At 33.0% G+C, this 23638-nt stretch overlaps 1 protein-coding gene and 2 long non-coding RNA genes across 4 annotated transcripts; 2 read left to right on the top strand and 1 right to left on the bottom strand.

Annotated features, from left to right (window-relative positions):
- Positions 1-1526: 1526 nt before the first annotated feature.
- On the bottom strand, positions 1527-7669 carry LOC110737009 (vesicle-associated protein 2-2-like). Of its 2 annotated transcripts, none has more exons than XM_021917353.1 (9): positions 7227-7669; positions 6700-6794; positions 6436-6509; positions 6198-6279; positions 4501-4616; positions 4304-4414; positions 3360-3698; positions 2426-2503; positions 1527-2103 (listed from the first exon to the last, which is right to left on the bottom strand). In XM_021917353.1, exons 2-9 carry the CDS (start codon positions 6743-6745, stop codon positions 1990-1992), a joined length of 960 nt encoding a protein of 319 aa, XP_021773045.1. In that variant the 5' UTR covers positions 6746-6794; positions 7227-7669; the 3' UTR covers positions 1527-1989. The 2 variants fall into 2 exon arrangements, with proteins under 2 accessions (XP_021773045.1, XP_021773046.1); XM_021917354.1 differs by having other exon boundaries at positions 6436-6506; positions 7227-7667.
- A 4608-nt stretch (positions 7670-12277) lies between these two features.
- Positions 12278-14747, top strand: LOC110737008. The gene is made up of 5 exons (XR_002514318.1): positions 12278-12719; positions 13474-13631; positions 13718-13968; positions 14339-14413; positions 14512-14747. It is a non-coding gene; the product is annotated as an uncharacterized LOC110737008 (long non-coding RNA).
- Positions 14748-17556: 2809 nt separating this feature from the next.
- LOC110736072 lies at positions 17557-18815 on the top strand. Its single transcript, XR_002514196.1, has 3 exons — positions 17557-18345; positions 18444-18633; positions 18728-18815. It is a non-coding gene; the product is annotated as an uncharacterized LOC110736072 (long non-coding RNA).
- The last annotated feature ends 4823 nt before the right edge of the window (positions 18816-23638 follow it).

Genomic DNA, 23638 nt, shown 5'->3' with positions numbered 1-23638 from the left:
TTTGGGACTTTTCAACTAAATGCACTCCAACATTGACTCGTACACATGGTGTGAGAGAATACATTGATTACCTGTCCATTTTAGACTTCAAATATAAATAATTAGAGAAATATCATTTCTCTGTTTATTTGTGAAATAAATTTTTTTATTGTTACCCCCTCCATTGAAAAATTGCTTGTTTTTAGGCATTTTTATCAATACATAACTTTTGAATATCTTAATTATCAATTTTGTACAATTATATATTAAAAAAAGTTTATATATTATAAAAAAATTTATAGTCAAAGTGTATAATGATGTAAAAAGTTTAAATAGTTAAATTAATTATTTAAAATTTATCATTTTAATCATCAATATCTTAATTATCTAATTTATAAAAATTATAAAAAGTTGGTAATATAAAAAAATGCATTGTGATTAATCCATTAACATTTTACATAACAACAATTATCAGATGTCTCCAAAGAGACACATAACTACTATATCTATGTATTAGTAATAGTATATGGTTAAGTTAATATATACTACGTAAATTATATAAAATTCGAAGATATGTGATTACTAAAATAGAGGGAATAATCAATTACTTAATGGAACTTAATTGTCCAAATACCCATCATTAGTGTCTCTCCAAAAAGACGGGTGTACGTTAATTTATTGTAAGAGGGTTAAAGTTATCTTAAAAGTATTCAAAGTTACCCTTTATACTACAATAGTTATTATTTTTCTAATAACAAATTTTATCTTACAAAAACTTATAATGTATTAGATTAATCATATTAGCCTTTATAGCATGTAATCATGAAGCTATAAGTAATTACACATTAAAATAAAATTCAAATCAATGACAAATTAAAAGTTATCCTTTCAGGGGTTAAAGTTAATATAAAAATAGTTAAAGTTACCCCCAAACTGACGGTTTTACAATAAAATTAACGTACTCCCGCCTTACACAAGACTTTTGCTTGTTTATAAAGCCAGTTTGATCAATATGCCGCATGACATGCTTGCCATTTGAGGTTGGTTCTAAGCTACAGAGTAAAGCATTCAAGATAGCAAGTGAATTGAGAACTCAGAAGAGCATGAAGTCCATTCCAAAGTCGTTAATCTTTTGAATATAGTGTTATCTACATTTATGTTATTCTTTGGACTATATAGCAAATTTAACTATGTAAAAAATTCAAAAAAAAAAAAAATCCGTAAAAATTTATAAAATGTCAATAAAAGATAAAGCTTGAACTAAATAAAGTTCGTGATTAGTCAGAGTTCAAATAGTTTTGAACTGAAATTGGAGATTTGGAGTTGGCAAAGTACAACCCAATTCATCCAACTTATTACACCCCGCTTTTAAAATTTTCTCCTCGTTCCAACAATTTGAGCCGCATGGTGCATGGGAGTCAGCCAAATAATCTAAAATTACCGAGTACCAGTGAATCAAAATACAAAGCGGAAAGGTATTAAAAATCCAAAAAGCTGTTTCAAACCATCTTATAGTGAATCAAAATACAATCAAAATGGACTTAACATTCGAGGAAAAAGCTGTTTCAAACCATCTTAACTTAGCTAGATTGCCAGAATGAAAGGAAAATCAATTACATTGCAGTCCACTTCAGTATCGCAACAGGGGGAATATTCAACCCTTGTATTTTTTACTAGAGGGCAAAACATACATCTATATAAAATATCCACACATACAGAGCAACCCTTTGTGTTCATACACTATCGACTTATTCTCATCATCTCAAGAGTAATATAAGAGAGCAAAAGGGAGAGAGAGAGAGAGAAGGGGGGGGGGGGTATGGTCATGTACAAATAATATCGACTGATTCTAACATATACACAATACCTCATGGCTGCCACAACTACGTTCTCACATTACCCTGTCTCTGCAAACTAGGCTGACAGAGAGCCTCAACTATTCTTTGTATTTGAAGAGTGGAAGAGGCTTAAGGATGTGGTTCATGCTCAGGCCTCAAAAACTGGTTGTTCTCAGAGATGAAAGCCATACCCGGCGATAAGACTGATGAGTGCTACCATGCAGACAAACATAAGTGGAAACCCATCCTGCACTCTTCTTTCTACTTTTCTCGATTTTAGAAAAGACTGCAGAAAATTTTAAAAGACAAGGCATTAGCCATAAACAAACGCCAAAAATGAGATCAACATGGTCTATTTTTAGCAACAGCCAAACAGAGGGAAAATGTGCAATAATTCTCCAAGTCAATAATAAGCTTCCTAGTGGCTATATAACCTGAACTAGACACTTGCCTAGGCCAAAATATGAGATATAATTGAGTGCAGCCAGATTGTGCAATTACAAAGAGGTCTTCAGCCTAAACTTCACAATCAAAAAGAGGCTATTGCTATTTTCCTTGAAAAACTTTTAAATTTAAACTTCTTTAAATTAGTATAAAAAGAAAAGTACCATCTCTTGTTTCAGGTTCTCCCTTTCCTGAATGACCAGCCTCCTCTCTTCTGTCAGGTTTGAAATGGTCACTTCAGCCTGCAAAATCCACAAGACAAATTTTTGGTTATTTGCAAAGCATATAACAAAAGACCAGATAACGTAGGATAGCAGTCAAGAATTATGAGGTCATGTCAGACGATATGCAAGTTGAGCAAAACAGAGAAGATCCAGGCTAGTTTGGAATAATTATCCAAGCATCTACAACAGAGGGGAGTGCCTGTTATAATGATTTGCCAGAAATATTCATGGTAATTTGACTTCAAAAAAGTCTTGCATTTGGAATGTTGAATAACAATGGTCAGATTGAAGAAAAATGCTAAAAAAAATTATAAGAGAGATTTCACCATGTATGCGACCCATTCAAAGTTCTGATCTTTAATTATCTTATTCTTATGTGAAATTACCTAACATTAACCATTTCCTTGTACATGATATTTTGCCCATTGTTTCACATATTGCACTCCCTGTAAGCTTGCTTAATAAAATATGTCAATCAGAAAAGAGAAATGTTGAGAGAAGATGTGTAACGTAGTAATGATGTAAAATACTCCAAGCCTCAAGCACATCCCAGCCAATGTCATCCTAGTAAAAATTGAGGAAACAAAACATATAGAAAACTGTACACCAGGCTATCAATTAGCAAAAAGCACCACCAATTTCATATCTGAGTTTCAGCAAAATTGTGAGAGTATCTTTTCAATACTCAAAAATTAGCACTATGAAAGGAAGTCAAAAGTAAAAGAACAGGCTTAAGAAAAAAATATAAAGAGAAGAACCACCCAGGAGGGGAGAGGACAGGGGAGAACCAATGAGGACAGGGGAGAACCAACAAGGACAGGTGGAGAAGCATAACGTCACAGTTAATGAAGCAAAATCTAATAAAAAAACTGACCTTGCTTAATTTCGACTCAAGTTCATGTAATTTTGATTTCATCTCTTCAACATCCCTGAATAATCTTTGATCCTCCTCAATCACTGGGATTCTCGACTCAATAACTTGTGATTCCTCATTGTTTCTTGTTATTGGTTTTATTTCCTTACTATCCTTGGTGAGTTGTGGCTCAACATCTTTCTTCACACTAGAGTCAACAACCTTGTTTAGATCAAAATTCATCTGCTTAATTGGTTCTGATTTCACATCTTGAGATCGAGCAACATCCGTATGGACTGTATCCTTCACTGGCTTCAAATCCTCCCGGTTTACTGTTTTAGACTCAACATGATCATCAACCTGCAGCATAAAAAAAAGGGGGAATAAACACCACCAAATTCTTGCTAAACATCTTGAAATTTAAGAATTCAATAAAATGAAACTTGCTATCATTATTCAGGGGGCATAACATATCAAAAATAAGTCAATGTAACCAGAAACACATTGCATGAAGCAAGCAGAAGATTTGAAAACTCCTATATTAATGCATCCCCAGTTTCTTTTATATAGCAACACACGTCTTTTTACAATCTACAATGCAAAACTCTGACAATATTTATATTAAATTGCAAATTAGTAACATACAATGAAAAATTGACACATTCAAACAAATATTAAGAAATATCCAGGAAGACCACATTTGATAACATTTGCTGAAAAAGAAAAGCAAGGTTAAAGTAAATGAAGTTTGACCTTAAATATGGAAGTGTTGCAATCAAACAAAAATAGAGAAGTAGACATATAACCAACAAGAAAACAACTCAAAGTTAAAGCACAGAATGGGCTGCAAAACAGAATTCAAGACCTAATAATATGCCTACTTTGCTTCATAAAAACTGTGATTGGGAGTGTTTTCCCTGTAGAATTATAATCATCTACCAACTTCAAATGTCAGAAATTGTTACCTGTTTCACTGTTCCGTTGAGGGGTAACAACTCTGGAGATGGTGGAGTTGGGATAACAAGGTTCACTCTCATTTTTATCTCTTCAATATACTTCACACCATCCTTAGAAAACTGCAAGATAAACAGTAACCATAAGTCCACCAAAATAAGCATATATGCAAACTTTAAAATAATCAGTATCAACAATTGACTCATACCATTTCAGACGTAATGTCCTCCTCCATTGTTCCTTCAGGAACAATTGTGCTCTGAACCAAGAACTTATCTTTGCAAGTCATATCAGCTGGAGCTGTTTTCAAAGCTTGCATAATGACTGCACCAAAAAAAGTATGAAAAAGGGAACTGAGTTCTAACTGCATCAATTAAGATTGTTAATCAGATTCAAACAGTGGTATAAACCAGGAAGAAAAGGGAGAAAGACAAGGCAAAGAATAAAGTAGGTGGAGTGTTAAAAGAGGCTAAACTAGTAGACTCTGACATCACTATCTGACTCATCCTTATTACTTTTTCATCATTATTCTCAAATCTCAAAAGCTAAACTTTGAAAAGCAGGACTGCAGGAGGCTGAACCAGCCAAAATCAGTTACTGGTCTCTAGCAACAATAGCATGCTTCAAGACTCAAAAATGAGACTGTTAATTCCCCTAGCCCCAAATATACAATAACTGACTTCTTAAATTATTGAAAATGAGCAAGTTACATGGGCCGATCATCACTAAAGATCAGATGGTATGTTTTTGGAGTAATAACACATTTCAAGAAATAATAAAATCATAAAATCACTCACTTATGTCTAGCCCATATAAAACCTTTTCCAAAATTCCTAAAGACCTCAATACAAAATCTACACTTGATATCAATAGTAAAGATATTACAGAGATATTTTAGGGAAGTAACAGGATATGAGTGATGCAATTTCACCATGACAAGGTTAACAGAGGCTTATGAGACAGCTAGGCTAAGACACACTAAGTACCCACAAGTCTACTAAGTACCAAAAAGTAGACTTTGGATAAACCTCACATCCTATAAATCTTAGAATTCAACAATCAATATAAATTTTAGAACATCAGCTAACAGATGAAAAGTGACCATATATACAGCAGAGCATTCAAATTAAAGTATTAAACCATCCTCATTTCTAAAGGGTTATGTCAAGGCTCAAGAATAATGATACAGAGGATGCTTTATGGTCTAGAAATTCTACTTCAAAGTAATAATCACAAAACACTAGCTGCGCATAAGAGTTTCCCATGTTAAGTTAACCAAAGTAAAATATCATCATGCAATACAAACATCAAAGTGCCCTCATGCATCATTTGGGAATATGGTTTTCACCTGCTTCCTCTGTTTATAATTACCATTTTGACGTTCATGTTTGCCAACACACAACATTCACCATAAAATCTTGAACTTTCTATCAACAAAATAAAACTCTATATAAAAAGAAGTATTCTATAATCACTTAAATCTGCCATATTTGTGTATACATTGACAAATCCCCACAAGGCAAAAGGAGTAATTGCTGAGGGCTTTCCTCCAAAGTGGCTCTAAATGTTACTAAATTCTACCTCAAAACTCCTGTTATCTTCAATTCTTCATATGCTAAACTTTTACCATGCAAGTTAAATATACTCGACTTACATAACCAGATTTTATTAACTTAAACCAGTACTTCTATCTGCATATCATCGAAATTAAAATAACAGAAGTCATCCTCTTACAAAGGTACATATTTTTGTTTTAAGTACTGCAATTTACAGTTACAAATTTAATGCTTCAAATTTTGATATATGGTCATCAAAGTAATAAACTATGATAATTGAAGTCAAATCTTACCTATTGATTATGAGATGCAAATAGAGCTAAACAATTACATATATATAATGACATACCAATGAATTCATTGACTGATTTTGGCTGAATGACACCAACATTAGGCCGCACACAATATTTCTTCGGCGATGTAGTCTTAACCTGCAACAATCATGCTCAGGTCACAAAACTCGTTTCCTTCAAATCACCAAAATCTCAACGAATACAGAAATGTTCAAGCAAGCAACAGGACGACAGTATAATCGTAATCCATATTACTTCGTATCAAATTCAAACCAAAGGACATTCATATTGTACCTTGAAAGCAACATATTGGTCAGTTTTGTTGCTGAGGCTAACTGTACACTTGATCTGTTTGTTCAATTCAACTACTAGTCCCCAAAAAAGAAGTTAAACGTCAATAATAGCAATCATATAAAATCATCCCATTAAAAAAAAGTGGTCAAACTACTGCAAAAATCGCGATAATTAAAAGGTAAATTAAATCATTGCAAATATCCGAAAACAAACCAAATAAATAAATAATAACATCCAATCAAAATTGCAAAATTAGTGACTAACCGATAAATTTAAGCTCACGAGGTTGAATTTCCAACTGAGAACCCATAATTTCTTCTTATGATGATTGTTTCTCTAAGCATATACACCAAAAATTCCTGCAATTTCAATTAGCATAATATAATTATAAATATAATTCAACATATTTTTTTATAAGAATACGAAAAAAAAATTCATCGAATCATTTAGGGTAAAAAGGAAATCAATAATTAATCCAATTAAAACCCTAAAAGTTATTCTACAGTAATTGCATAATTGCATTGATTAAAGAAAATTAAAGTAGAAAATATTAAGAGCAATAAAAGCACGATCATGAGATAAATTAAAGCGCCCAAAAGACAATACCAGAATATTCGAAAAGCGACAAAAAAATTTCAAATTACAAAAAAAGGGGAACAAATTTAAAAGAAAAAAATAGATCGAACTCGGAATTTGACTCGGAATATCAACTCAAAATACAGAATCAGATTCGCAAACAAAATTGTACGAAGAAATTACAAAAAATAATAAGAGAGAGAAAGAGATCGTACAAGAAAATGATCGCAATAATTGGAGAAATGGGCAAAAACTAAAATTGGGAATGCGTGAAAAATGGCGTTAAGATTACTCAAAACGCAATAGTATTTAAATTTTTGTCAAAATTTCCAGAAGTACAATCAATTAATGGTGTTGAATTTGATGAAAATTGGGGGTTGATTATTAAGAGGAGAGAGAAAAATGGGAGTGATGAAGAACAGAGAAAGAAGTGAAAGGGAAGTAAAAATGGCGGAGTAATGGTGAGATGTTGATGTATAAAGGGGTGTTTGGTGTGAAGAAATTAAAAAAAGAAAAAGGAAAGAAAACGAAAGAAAGAAAGAAAGAAAGAAAGAATGAAAAGAGTTTGGTTATAAATTTGGGAATTGGGAGGTTTTGGGTTTTGTTTAGTGGAGGCCGTTGTACCCACCGGCCGTTCTCTTCTTCTTTGTTCCGTTTCTGGTCTTTTTTTTTTAGTTGTTGGCATTACGTCGATGTCAATAGGGTTGTTTTCAGTGCGGTCTAGATCGTACATTGAACCGTGTGTTTGTGATTTGTAATTTGAATTTTTGGAGTCTTGGTTGAGAGTTATCTGAATTTGTGAATTGGTTTGGCTTAGAAATGAGTAAAGTGGATTCGTAATTAGTAGTGAATTGATATTGAGTAGATTGATATGTTTGATATCAAAATATATTTCTTCTATTTACTGGATATGATGTCTGTAATGATGTGAGGTTTGACTTTTAGACTATTTATGAATTAACTCTGACCCCGATAAAAACATTTATTTATTACCTTCTCTGCAATTATTTGTAGTGAATGATTCAATGAATTATATTGAAATCAAGGAAAGTAAAAAACAATCATGTGAAAAATTAGTATTATACCATGTATGCTGTATGCAAATTAACAAACAAATGAAATGAGAAAAGTGATTATGCAAATCAATATATACTAAAAACAATCAAAAGAAATTAATGTGTCATTAAGAATATACCAAAACAATCATATTAAAAGAATTTTAAACGAAGATGACTAAAGGATTTTAGTCAAATCTCTTTGACATAGAATAAGTATTATTCATCTCACCAAATTCTATTAGAGTAAAAATAAAAACTAATTAAATGGCAATATACAATATACAATTAGGTGCACCTTATGTTGTTACGGCACAAATAGGTGAGCTTTTCCATGAGCTAAAGTACATTGGTCATGGTTTTAATCCTTTTGTGATGACCCTGTGATCCTATTCACTTTGACCATCTTTAGTTTACCAATATGAATGAAACAATTTATATCTACACTATATATTATAAACATTCTGAATATGTACGCTATATATTATAAACATTTTGAATATGTCAGGTGGCACCATCCCATCAATCTCCTTTGTTGGTTATTATTCCATTTCATATTTCATCATACATTAAATTTATGACATGTATAAGGATTTTGATACCTTGATCTTTAGGCTAAATAAAAGACACATAATAATAAATCAATAGAAGTAGAATTGAATCATGAATTTTATGCACAATAATTGTTATGCCCAACAACTAGTTTATATAATTATTTTGATCTCAAATATAAATGATTAGTATATTTACAAAATAGTAAAGTTTTGACAAACATGCATTGTCAAATTGATGCAACTATTGTGAAACGAGGATAATATACATTATCGTATTGTGTTTTGTAAAAAGGGAATTAATTTGAAGTTAACATGAAATAAGTCTTAACCCATATGGGTTTTAAAATACATGTCGTGAATTTTTTTATTTTTTTAATTTAATTTAATTTTATTTTTTATTTTATTTTTTTTTATTTTTTTTTGCAACGTTTCAATTTTTAAAATATTCATATATTATGCTTTGATCTTGTATAATTATTTAGGCCCTGTTCTATTTACCTTATTCACTTATTTCAGGGCTTACTAGTTTTATGTGCACGTGATGCGTGCGATTAATTATGAAATCCAATATTAATTTGATTGACATTAGGTCATCAATATAATATTAAACTAAGATTTTGAACTTTGACATAATTATAAATTGTCGTGTCGTGTCGTACTCGTGTTGGTATCAATATCAGGCCCGACCTTTAGGCGGTGCGGCCAGCGCAACCGTGCAGGGCCCAATACTGGTCGGAGCCTCAAATTCCTATATATATATTTTGTTGTAAAGATGATGTGGTATAATAGTGGTGGTTCAGCTGTAACTGTGCATCTTCATGGTGAAGTAGGTGCATGGTTCGAAACAGTGAGAGCCATACATGTAGCATGTCCTACTTATTTGAAGGTTTAGATACTTATTCAACAGTAAATTAAAGAACTACTTATTTAGAGGTTTAGATACTCCCACCATTTTATAAAAATGTGCTTTATTTTTATTTTCAACCGTTTTTTTAAATCAGTGTTTCATTCCCATATTTTGGAATTATTGTAACAAATTTTTAATATTTTCCTACCCACCAATATCCCATACCTCTTTATCATTTTTAAAAGAAATCCATCTTTATAATTGTGCCAACATATTTCGCTTCTGTAATAATTTAATACATTGAATAATTCTTACTCTTAAACTTTCGTGAAGGTCAAAGCGGAACACTTATTCAAAAACAAGGAAAAATTGTACATTATATTGAAAAGAGGGCCTACTTTTATCTTAATTGCACAGGCCGGACCTCAGCTCCATAATAGTTGAGACAACCCGGATTAATATACTTCGTATTTCTTTATTGATACATAATGATATCATCTAAATATAACTTAGTACCAATGGAGTTAAGGACTCTTCTGTCATGCTAGAAAATTAAAATACCACTGTACTAGAAAAATTCCAAAGCGAATCATGCTCTTCCTCTCCATCCAAGTCGAGCAATCTGCTTCTCGTCATGCCATGTCTAATGACCCTAGCCACACTACGTACCACACCACGAATGTGTAATGTGTAATGTGTTGAGCTATGTAACAAGCTTATAGTACGTACGTACACCACATCGTGCACATGACAATATATATTATTGCCTTGCTTATATCAAATGATTTGACGTCTAAGTCCTTGCTCCTTAGTTGTCCTAAGCTGGTATTTTCTTCCTAATGGGACTTACATATATAATGCGTTGATAAAGTTTATTGGAATTTGAATATAGAAAGAGAGGATATAAAGAGGTTAAACACCAATTAAACATACATATTTAACAGGCAACGGTGGGAAAAGTCAGGACATGGTGCTAGTTATGGGGATAACATGTTTGTACGTGTTCGTCTGTTCGACAGTGATGATCAGGAGATTGGGCTTAGGCTGATGAATTGTCCTGCACATTGTAGGATGTTTGAGTGGAGAGTGCGTTCATACAGATAACTTTCTCTCTGGTTTGCAGATTTCGGGGTGCTACACAGGAATTATAGGAATGAGCTAGGCTAGTGGTGCGCTTAGAGGACTCATCACTCGAGTCTGCAGATTCCAACATGATGATGCTCATATATTATAGTCAAGTGGATAATGAAGTGTGTGTGTGGTATATATATTCAGGTTTCGCTACGAGCTAAAGCTATCAGCAAAACCAAATAGATTCTCAAATTAGATAACGGAATATGAGAGAAGGCGAAGGCTACACTAGCAGAAGCTCTGAATGAGTTTGGTAAACCGTGGAAGGTAAACGAGGGAGATGCTAATTCATGCTACATTCTATGGGTCGAAACTAGATATAAGTGTACCTGATGCATTGAAGAGAAAATTCCAATGTGCAACATTACAGTTTGATTTTCCATTCTCTGCAATTTTAACCTATCTTATTCTTCAGAAAATGAAGCTAAACTTGAGAGACTTGTTATGTTTCACATAGCCAAATTTGGTTTTCACTCCCTCCGCGTTTTTTTTTTTTTTTTTTTTTTTTTTTTTTTTAAGCTAGAGTTGGGATTTTCCACTATTCATATGTCATCATTGACAATTTTTTTTTACCAATATATAATATATTAATATGATCATGTAATATGTTGTTAGGTTTTTCATAATGTCTACTTTTATAAATTAATTTTTTCATAATTTTTAATTATTAACCTCTAATAAAAAATATTGATGGTCAAAGTTGTGTCTCGGGAAATGAGCAAATCTATATATATATATATATATACACACACACACACAAAAACAGAGGGAGTACTAATGTTTGCTATCATAGTAAGGGCAAATGACCGTTTTGGCTGAGTCAGCACCAAAGTTGTTGTGTGTTACTCCCTCCGTTTTTTTATTTATTTATTTATTTACATCACTTGGGAATGCACGGAGTTTTAGAAGAGTAATATAATATTGTGAGTGGGGACCATGAAAGAGAAAGTATGTGAGAGAGGATAGATATTTTTATTATTTTAGTGGGGACCATAAAAGAGAGAGAAATGATAAATTAAGTTGAGTGGGGTTTAAAGTAAGAGAGATAAATGATAAAATATAAAGGTTGTCTAAAGGGAGTATTGATATGCAATAGCAAATGCATATTGAAGGGCAAGCTTGTAAATTCACATGCTTGAGTGGAAATCCAACTTACTTCCTGTTATGCTTTTTGTCAGCTCGTTGCAGAAGTACGTCGTATTTTTTTAGCGTATTTGGGGAATTGTACACCTTGTCTTTGTATTCGTATTTGGTCACATGCCCTTAGAGCACTCCCAGCAGTGAGGAGAAAAGCCCTCACGAGTAAAAATAAGGGTGTAAAAAAAAAAATCCGAACACTACATCAGTGAGTGAAAAAACACTCATTGATGAGTGAAAATAAAAACCCTCAAGAGTTGAGGGCTTTTGGTGATGAACAGTAACATGTGGCCCCACTGCTTTTGTTGCTTTTTTACAACGGTTATATTTTGTATTTGAAATATAACCGTTGTAATTATTTTTAAAAAAAAAAAAAATTCACCAACGACCATAAAATTTTTTTCTCTATAAATAGACATGTATTTTGATATACTTTCAAAAAAACCCATAAATTAGAGAAATTAACATATTTTCCCAATTTCTTCTTGTTATTATTATTATTATAATTATTTCTTATAAAAAAAAATTTCTAGTTAGTATTATTAATATTTTTAAACGTAATTATAAATTTTTATTAAATTATTTTTAAACGTAATTAAAAAATAAATTAAAAAATAGTGGAGGAGAAAGTGATGAGAGGTTTTTTTTCTCCTCATTGCTGTGGTGAAAAAAACATTTGATGAGAGAAATTGTATGGGAGGAGTGAGAAAGTGGGTAGAGAGAGATTGAGAGGTTTATTTTTTCCTCACTGCTGAGAATGGTCTTACAATTAGATTATTTTTTCTCTCTCTTCCATTTACTTCTCTCTCTGTCTTCTCTTTCTGTCTTCCCTTTATGGTCATTCGAACATACTCTGTCTTCCATTAAGAAAGTAGGCTCGCTACCTTCCTTCCATTTCCTCTATCTCCATCATCGTGTTTTGCGATCGCTGCGAGTTGAAGATTTGTTTCTGGGCTTGCTGTGTCGAGAATTCAAGCATTATATGTGAGTTATAGTGAAGTATTTATAAATTTATTAGTTTTCCCCAAATTTATAATTCTGTATGAAATAATTATAGTACTTTGTCAAAGTTAATTTCATTGTAGTCGTTTAACCTAAAAGTTAGGGTTTTTAAAATTCGGAGGTTTTGGGTTTAATTCGAATCAGTATTAGGGTTTAAGAATTACATACATTTTGTTGATTTTAAGCACCCCAATTACAATTGTGAGAAGATTTGTTGTTGTTAGGGTTTGTATAAATGGTTTATTAGGGGGTGTATTATTATGCGACAACTGTAAGAATTATGTCTAATTTGATGTTCGTAAGGCCGATTTATAAAGTTTCCCAAATTGTGGGTTTTTAAAATGGCAAAGAATGACGGGGTTTGTGATTTTAAAAGAAAGTCCCCTAATTTGTTCCTCTCATTTTGATTATTTTGATATAAATGAGCTTTTGAATATCTGGCAAGAAGTAGTGCGTTCCCTTTTTTTGATTTGATTCCTTATGAATATGTGAGATGAAGTAGTTTGTTCCCTTATTTGAGATTCCTCTTATTTTGATTTAATTGAGGTATTGAGTCTGTGACATGATCTAGTATGTTCCCTTGTTTTGATGTAATTGAGCTTTTGAATCTTTGAGATGATGATGAGGCAGTTTTTTCCCTTGTTTTGATTTAATTGTGTTTTTGAGTTTGTGATAAGAACTATTGTGTTCTCTGGTTTTGGTGCAAAGCTGAGTTTTAGCTTTGTATTGGTTGTAGCTTTGGTTGAGGTAGAAGCTTTTATCCATGATGCTAAGTACAACTAGCTGTGATTTTCTCCCGGGATTGTCAGGTTTGTATTCCCTGCAAAAGGTTATAAATAGAAAATCATGAGATCGAAGACAGTTGTGCGATCGAAGAGTTGGAAACACGTGTTGGTGAGCTAGTGTTGTGTGTTTGTATTTATATTCTAGTTGAATGTGGTTGGTGAATTCTGAAATTTTCTCTATGATTTTTACAATAGGATCCATCGACTTCTAACCCCTTTGGTAAGGGGGGGTTGTTGAAGTGAAGGGGAAGAAAAACCCTAAAAAGAAGCCAAAGCAACCCAAGAACTTTGAGAATGTGGATGATGGAGAAGATGATGAATACAATGGTTCTAATAATAACCATTCTAATGAAGATAGTGAAGAGGAGTCGTGCACTCCCTCTGAGTTCATGAAGATGATGATCGGGTTCATAAAGAGTAAGAGTCGAAAGAGGAAAAGGCCAAAGGTATAGTGAATATATACTTACCAAGACACATATATTTATAGTATGCTTTAGTATTCTAAGAATTGGACTTAGCCTTTTGTTTAAGTCAAGCTATTGAAGATAATGGTTGATAATGGCAGGGGAAGATTAGATAATACATACTAATCTTCACTAATAATGTGTAATTAAATCAAGCAAGTTAAGTGTAAATCATTTAGTGTACGTATATTTATCACCTTACCTAGACATTAAATTACAAGTTCAATCAATTAAACTAAATTGAGATCATATAAATTAGTAGCACAGAAGTCCAAAGTGTGAATAATAATACCTATTAGTATCCAAATTGAAGTACGGAATAACTTTGTGTTTATGATTTGTATGTGTCTAGGGTGAAAAAACTGAAGGTCAAAAGGTGGTGAGCGAAGGGGCAGTGTTGAAGACCCATCATGAGAACGTCGGAAAGGTATGATGTTGCAACAGTTAATTTTATTTGGTGCATGTAACTGAGTAGAGTTTGCGGGTTGGCTACTTATGTATACTTCCTCCTTTTGTGTGTAGCAGTACCCCAACATTGTATGTAGGGTTGAATCCTTCTGCCAAGTAGTTAAAGGTTTTGATCCAAGAAGACGCGCATTAGTGACAGAAATGGGGTCTGAAGTCTCCTGGATCTTGACATGAAAAATATACCGAGGCAATTTTGCTATAGGTTGATGTAGGCGTCATTCGAAGCGCGTCTACTTAAGCATGTTGTGAACATGCTTGACACTCATAGAAAGTGGGAATTGACATATTATTAGGGACACGATTAGAGACAAAGCAAAGTAGGGAGCCGCCAACAAGTTTTTAAGGAATTTGTAAACCGTTCACGGATCATTATAAGGCAACAACGAATAAGGGACAACGATAGGCAACAACGATTGACCCGTGAAGGTTACACCCCATTCATAATCCATGAGATTACTAACTCTATATGGTTTGGAACCACGAAAGGAGGATCGGGGATGATGGTACGAAGTGATTCATGGAGTCACATTCACCCGTATTGGCCTCTACTCGATTCTTATAGCGAAAAGTATTCCTGCAATCTCAAAGACATACAAACAAAGATTCAATTTGCTCCAAACTATATTAAGCTAAATTGGTGAATGTTAATGCAACATATAATTCTAAAATATTAGTGATCACTTTGATTAAATAACAAGATTAAAAAGGAACCTAAACCGGTCATCCAAATTATCTTATTAGGCGTTATATTCAATTACATATTTCCTTTAACATGCAATATGGTGATCAATAATAAACAATAGAATAACAATAACATTGGAAGCAATTCGGCCATAATAACGTTAGTCAAATCAAAGCATAATAATAAGCCTAATCATGATACTAGCAATAAGAAAAATAATAAGAGTAATTAAGTGAATTAATTACTCACGTTCCACGCTTTTTTAAATTGCTACATCATGAATAAATTGTTAGTAACTTCAATAAATATATAAATCAAATTGAAATTAACTTAAATAAAAGTAGAGGGTTGATTTGGTTCAAACCCTCAATCGGTTTTACCTTTCACGCCTTGGCATGTGGAACTTCGGATAAAGTACAGACTTCGGGGAGTGCTTAAGGGATGTATGGTGAAAGAATAGGGAAGGCTAGTGTTTAGACTAGAGTATAAGAGAGAGAGAGAATGATTTGGTGTATAAGAGAGGAAGAGAGAATTGTTTGGTCCCCAAAACTGAGAAATCAACCTTGTATTTATAGAGGAAATGAGTAGGGTGATGCACGAAACCCTAGAATTGAAATGCGCCAGGGAGAAACCCTAGAAAATTGCCGCATCACGGCAGAAATTGCCGTGACACGGTGCAATTTGCCGTGACACGACAGAGATTGTCGTGGCGCAGCATTTCTGCCGTGACACGACAACTCTGTTATCCGAAATTGCGTCCAAATTCATTTAAACCTTTTACTTAACATTTAAGCATGTGATAAGTAGGCGTCGTTTCAGAGTTCCAGACCTATTTAGGGTTTAATGTTTATTAATCGGGCTTAATTAATAAAACGAAATGAATTAAAAAGGGTTTGGGCTGAAATGAAGGTTGGAATGAGTTTGAATAAATGCTTGGACTGATTTGTGGACTAAATACGTTTGACTAAATATGGATTTTAAATACTCTAGAGATTAAATACTCGACCCGACCAATAATGGCGGTGAAAGGTTGTTCATCATTGGGTTTGGTTTTAGGGAGACACTTTTAGATTTCTACAGTTGATGACAAGAGTGCTTCCTGATGGCACAATGGTGTTTGGCAACAGTGAGATCTTATCCTTAAGTCCTGCTCAAGTGAGGTTTGTACTTTGGTTACCTATGGGTGCTGAAAAAGTCCCTTTTGATGTTGGTGAGAATGATGAGGAGCAGGTGCAGAAGATGAGAAGGACTTATAATGTGTATGGTGTTGGTGCGAACAAAGAAACCATTTCGTTGAAATCTGCTTCAGATGCTTTATGTCCATTGGATGAATTGGGTGAACCAATTCCCCTTGCAGACGAAGTTGAAGAGGAGGATTTCATGACAGCCTTTCTACTTGTAGCCCTTGGTAAAGTGGTTTGTACAACCACTAATAATTCAAACTTTCCAAAGTCACTCATTCTAACATTGACAGTGGCTACCGAGGCTATCAAGTATGACTGGTGTTCGATGAATTTCGAATGGCTATGCGACACGGCTAACAGATTTCAAAGGAATTTCTAAAAAGATGGTTATAGGTCTGGTTGTGGGGGTAGTTTTCTGTCCGTTATGGTGAGCCTTACTTCCTTTAATGTCGACTACTAAAATATTGTTCAACATCGAAGACTTTTTACTTTCTGGTTTTACATGACTAAGTGTTTAAGTAGGAGTGTTGCATTAATTTATTTCCTGGTAAATAGGTCAGAGAATGTTCATAGTCTTTTTGGAGTCTCCTAATTTAGGTAAATAGGTCAGAGAATATTATGAGTAAAAGTTGGAATAAGAAGCAAGCTGTGAAGAAATGGATCTAATGAGTTTTTATGTTTATTTTATGTTTAGTGACTATTAGGTTTGTGGTTGCCACTTATTGGAGATGTTTTATGTTTAGTGACTATAACAGTGGTTGCCAATATGAGATGACAACAATCTTGGTGAAGAAATGAGTCCATAACAATTTCCATGACATAAAATTCCTATTGCGTCAAGTGTAAGATAGAAAGATAATAATGTCAGTGCTTGAATGCTTGGAAACTTTATTAGGGTCCTTTTTTCAGAAAGTTTATTGTTTTTGCCTTGCTTGGCTTAGGTTATTTTTCATGCTTTGAAAAAAAAAAATTATAAGCAATGATTGTTATTTTTGAACTGGGTTTGTAACAAAATTTGCCATAGTTTTCTGATTTGTTTGTTTGTAAGAAGTTCAAATGATGAACCCTTTAATGCTACAAATGCCGAGGTCATTTGATATGTGCTTGTCTGTAAGAGTTCAATTGCTATCTTGTTATATCAAATCAATTACTATTGTCTGATGATGAGAAACTCATTCTTAATTTGATGATGTCAAAGTCATTTACTTTCTGTTTTGTTTCTTGTAGATTTATTATCTGGATCACTTGCATCGTGTTCCCGTTAAGTGGGGCGTTTACTCAAGGGTGAAGGTGTGGAACAGTGGAGAGGTGAAGGCAGCTCTTCTTGAAGATAAAGTGTCGACCAACGAGTATGGCAAGCTTTTGGTAAGACATAAACAGTAATTGTATTGATTTGCGGGGCGATAATTGCGTATGTAACAGTTTTTTCAATTGATAGGCCGTCGATGTTGCGTATGGGGAGGAGCATCCCCTAGTACTAAGGGAGTTGCTGGTGGTGTTAACAAGAAGGCACAACTATCAGGGGATAGGGATCAGGCTTCGGTGGATGATGTCGTGGAGCAAGTGAGTGTGGGCAAACTTTAAGTTTGAAATATCAATTGAAAGATCTATGGTTTTATTTTTGGGTTATGATTTTGGCTAAGTGTGGATAGATGCTTTGTGCGGGTATTAGCTCAGTTGAGCACAAGGCTGGTCAGTGTTGTTGAGAGTGTTGTTGCTCGTGCCATGAGTAGAGGATATGATGCAAACATGACAAGGACCAACCTGAACCAAATTGAGGGAGATGTATACGCTGAGAAAGGCAGCCACCCGTGGACCGACACGACAATAGAAAGTAATGGTCCTCCAATAAAAAAAATATGTGGGTGAAGTAAGGAAGGATGGCAAAGACTGTTCATCATTTAAAGGGTTAACGGAGGGAGTTGATTTCTTGGATTTTGCATAAAATAACAACAAGCATGATCCGACGGATAAGCTGCTGATGACCTTTATTCGAGGCTGGAAGGAATTGAAAGATGAAAACATGTAAGTAAAACTTCTAGTTCAAGGTTTTATTGATTATTGCATTGAATTGGGTCTAGCATTTCTAAGTCTAATTTTGAGGAGTATATGTGTGCATTTAGTTTCGGGGCATCGTTAATTGAATGTGGGGGCATGGATGCGACTCAGAGGGATTGCTATCGGGTTGTCGGTCTAAGAGCCCGGGTTGTGATCAATACATGCGGATGACAACCACGTTGTACAACAAAACCTGGGACCATCATGAGTTTTTTTGGCAGAGAGAAGAACATTATGTTAGACCCTACATATGCGGTAATTGTTTAGGAATATTCTTCAGCAGGTCTTGCAGTTTCGTACGGTAACTTGAATTGAGTAATATGTTTTGATTAATGCCTTTTCGTTGTAGTTGATGCTTAATTTGGGGAAGAAAGACTACGAGGATTTGGCGCGGAAGTACGACAAAGCCTTCCTCAGTATCCCACTGACCTAAATAAGATGTGTAAGTCTCCCTTTCTCTGTCAGATAACACAAAATTGCTTTTGATGGACAAGGTTCAATAAGTGTACATGAGGATGAATATATATATATATATATATATATATATATATATATATATATATATATATATATATATATATATATATATATATATATATATATATATATATATATATATATATATATATATATATATATATATAGAGGAAGACTCATGTAAGAACCCTCCTCTATATAAGAACTCAATCTTATATAAGAACCAATCTCAACCATTTATTAGTTTTGATCCAACCATCTAAAACCATCCTTTAGTAATGGCATTTCTGTAATTCTTTTTTTATGTTCTAAATTTTTTTGCCTACTCTTATGTTCTAAATCTAGTCTACCTATTTTCTAATTTTTTTTTTCTATGTTCCAAATTTAGTCTACTTATATACTAAAGTTTTTTTTTTTTTTTTTTTTTTCTTCCTATGTTCTAAATTTTTCCAACCTATGTTCTAAAGTTTTTTTTCTTCTTCTTATGTTCTAAATATTCTTTTACCTATGTTCTAAATTCTTTTGCCTATGATCTAAATTCAGTCTACTTATGTTCTAAAGTTTTTTTTTCCTAAGTTCTAAATTTTTACTACCTATGTTCTAAAGTTTCTTTAGTAATGGCATTTCTGTAATTCTTTTTTTATGTTCTAAATTTTTTTGCCTACTCCTATGTTCTAAATTTAGTCTATTTATGTTCTAATTTTTTTTCCCTATGTTATAAATTTAGTCTACTTATGTTCTAAAGTTTTGTTTTCTACGTTCTAAATTTTTTCTACCTATGTTCTAAAGTTTTTTTTCCTATGTTCTAAATATTCTTTTACCTTTTGCCTATGTTCTAAATTCAGTCTACTTATGTTCTAAAGTTTGTTTTTTCCTATGTTCTAAATTTTTACTATCTATGTTCTAAAGTTTTTTTTTTTCTTATGTTCTAAATATTCTTTTACCTATGTTCTAAATTTGTTTTTTCCTATGTTCTAAATTTAGTCTACTTATGTTCTAAAGTTTTTTTTTTCCTATGTTCAAAATTTAGTCTACTTATTTTCTGCTCATATAACTTAGTGCTAATTTAATTTGTTTTATTGGATTTTTTTTTAAAAAAAAAACATTTGAAGTTTTTTTTAGTTATTTATAAAGATAACCTATGAAGGAATTGAACCTACATCCTCTATGCATTTGCATAATGCTCTTCCAATTGAGCTAATAGGTTTTATCATATGTTCTAAATATTATTTGCATATGTTCTAAAATTTATTGCTTAAGCTCTAAATTTTTCAATCTAAGCTCTAAATAAATGTATGTTCTAAACTATTTTCCTATGTTCTACATTTTATTGTTTATGTTCTAAAGTTTTCTGTCCATGTTCTAAATATATATCTTATATTCAAATTTTTTTGTTTATGTTCTAAATTTATTTCGTATGTTCTAAATTTTTTTCATATGCTCTAAATTTTTTCTGTATGCTCTAAATTTTATCCTATGTTCAAAATTTTTTCTACCTATTTTCTATTTTTTTTTCCGTACGTTCTAAATTTTTTCTATCTATGTTCTAAACTTTATCATATGTTCTAAATTTTTACCTTATGTTCTAATTTTTTTCACCGTATATTCTAAATTTTTAGTATATGTTCTAAACTTATTTTCTATGCTCTTTTTTTTTCTCCCAATATTCTAAATTTCCAATTTTTTTTCCTATGATCTTTTTTTTTTTCCCAATGTTCTATATTCCTATGTTCTAAATTTTTACTATGTTGCAAATCATTTTCTTATGTTCCAAATTTTTCCTATGTTCTAAAGTTGTTCGTATATTCTACACCTATGTTCTAAAGTTTTTTCTACCTATGTTCTAAAGTTTTTTTTTTTTCCTATGTTCTAAATATTCTTTTACCTATGTTCTAAATTCTTTTGCCTATATTCTAAATTTAGTCTACTTATGTTCTAAAGTTGTTTTTCTTTTCTATGTTCTAAATTTTTACTAACTATGTTCTAAAGTTTTATTAGTAACAATGTCAATAATTTGTGCAAAATTTGGGATAGTAGAATGTAACGAGTAAGTAACGGCACTCAATGTAGGAATTAGGTGTATTTGAATCAAAGGTTAGCCGTGAATTAACCTTTCCCTAATATGAGACAATGCTCCAATCGTGTCATTACCGTTACATAATCTAGGTTTAGTTAAGCATAATTAAACATGCCGCTCCTGAATGAGCATAATCCCTGCAACACACAACTGAAAGTTTAATTGACAGTTCATTGTGTTTACTGACCCAAGACGGGAAGTCATCACCTTAACCATTGGAATTCCAATAAGAGGCTCAGACTTTCGAATGCACCAGCTTATTGTCCTACCAAAACAAGACAGTTGAATGCGAAGAATATCGACAACACAAAAATGAAGGCTAAAGCAGTCCCATAATATAGAATGAACTATACTCTTTATTATTGCCAGAAATGGGGAACAAAAGAAAAGGCCAAAGATAAAATAACAAATAGAAACCAAAACACCAACGCCTAGAAACTGCCAAAAAAAACCCGAACAAAAACAGGAAACAGCAATAACAGCAAGCAGAAACAGCAGCAGCAAGTGGAACCAGCAGCACCAACCTACAACAGCAGCAGCAACCAGAAACAGACCTCAGCAGACCAGCTGCACCACCAAACGGACAACAGCAACAACCCGAGCCCAGAAGGCCAGCTGCAGCACCAGACAGCAACACAGCACAAAGAAACAGCAGCTAGCAGGAGACTAGGCTGCTAACACCAAGAACAGCACCAGCATCACCAGGAAACAGCTAGCAACACACAGCAAGGCAGGCATCACAGCCTGAACCAGCACCACAAACAGCAGCCTGAAACAGAGAAAGCCAGCCTGCACACCAAGCAACTGCTGCACATAACAGCACAAAGCAGGAAAGCTGGAGCAGGACACAGATAGGAGCAAGAAACAGAAAAGAGCAAACCCAGCTAGGCAACAACAGTCAACACCAAATCATTATAGTTCACAAAAGAGAAGAGGACCAGTCTAGACCAGAATGGAAGAGCACCACATGTAGCTTCAAAACTTCCCATAAAACAAAATGGAGAATAACCAGAAGTGTTGAACGAATAATGCTGGTTACTTCATATATTTCCACAATGATCAACACCATGTTCTAAAAGAGTTTAGAACATGCTTAAAAAGAGTTTAGAACATGCTAAGCTATGTCAGTTGCTTGCGTATCTTAAAAGTGTATTTTAGATCATAACATTGACATTCTATAAACATATCGACAAGAACAACGTGGAAAGATCAACACCATGTTCTAAATTATTTCAACCTATGTTCTAATTTTTTTCTATGTTCCAAATTTTTTCTACCTATGTTCTAAAGTTTATTTTCAGCCCTGCAATCACAAGTTCACAACCAACAACCCCTAACCAATTAGCTGTTGTTGCATAAATCAACCACCACACCACAACCCCTACAAGCAGGGGCAATCGCACCAACATCACCAATTTCGAAATCAAAATTCGAAAAAATCAGCAAAAATTGAACCCTAAATTCGAACTATAGATCCGCAAAAATAAGAAAAAATAGAACATAGAGAATAAGCCAGATTTGTTTTTAGACATGACGAATTGATGCAAGCAGAACAAGTAATGCCAAGTTGTTCAAGCTATGCTTGCTCATTAATCGAGTTTAAAAGTTTTGTTTAGCCTGAATTGTTTACTTAACAAACAATTTTTAACAGAACTTATTCTTATTCTTGAGTGTATCGGGGTAGGCATTATACACAAGTAGTTGTTACACCATAATTTGGATGACTACTACTATGAACTGAACTAATGACCAACAAAAAAAGGAAAAAAATAAATGTTTTTCAATTTTAATAACACGAGTTTAATTACCCAAAACCTGATATATTTAATCAATGAATCAAAATTGATACAGAACATTACAGCAATGAATATAAGCAGGGAAAAATGGCTGCAAAGCCACTAATATAATCATTGTGCTATACACACTATTGCACAAAAAAGAGAGAAAACAAGCGGTTTGTTGTGTGTTGAATCCTAAATCCTAAATTCGAATACCCTAAATTAGAATCCTAAATCCGCAAAAAAAGAACCCTAAATTCGAACGCGAAATTTGAAAAAATCGAACTCAAAAAAATCAAACTCCATGCGAAATTCATTAAAATCAAAACAGAAAAACGCAAATATCAAATCACAAAATCGCAAAATCAAATCAAAAAATCGGAAACATAAAATCGCAAAAATCAAATCAAAAAATCGCAAAATCTATGAACATCATGCTAAGTTCATGGAAATTTGAACAAAATCGAAAAAAAAACAAACCTGAGTCGAAAATCCTTCAAATTGCAATTTCTATGGAGATTTTTGGGGTTTGCAGAGAGAGAATGTGATGAACACGAAGAGAGAGAAAGTTAGAGGAGAGAGAAAATTTTGATCGGTTGGTAGAGGGTATAAGGAAAAATACGTGTTTTAATCTTAACCGTCTAAATTACCTTAATCCTACGGCTGAGATTGGTTCTTATATAACTAGGGTTCTTATATAAGGAGGGGTTCTTACCGGATCCATCCCCTATATATATATATATATATATATATATATATATATATATATATATATATATATATATATATATAATGTACTTATTTGTTTAACAGGCGTTCTGCCCAGTGTTAGATTTGGATATTGAAAAAGTTGAACATCGGTGGTGTCTAGCCTTTGATTTAAAGGCTCACCAAATGTGTATGATCGACTCTTTGTACCCCGATCCTT

Source organism: Chenopodium quinoa, unplaced genomic scaffold (genome assembly GCF_001683475.1).
Source record: "Chenopodium quinoa cultivar QQ74 unplaced genomic scaffold, ASM168347v1, whole genome shotgun sequence".
NCBI classification, from domain to species: Eukaryota; Viridiplantae; Streptophyta; class Magnoliopsida; order Caryophyllales; family Amaranthaceae; genus Chenopodium; species Chenopodium quinoa.
The sequence above is the reverse complement of the archived record's forward strand: the minus strand, read 5'-3'. Positions and strand labels throughout refer to the sequence as shown.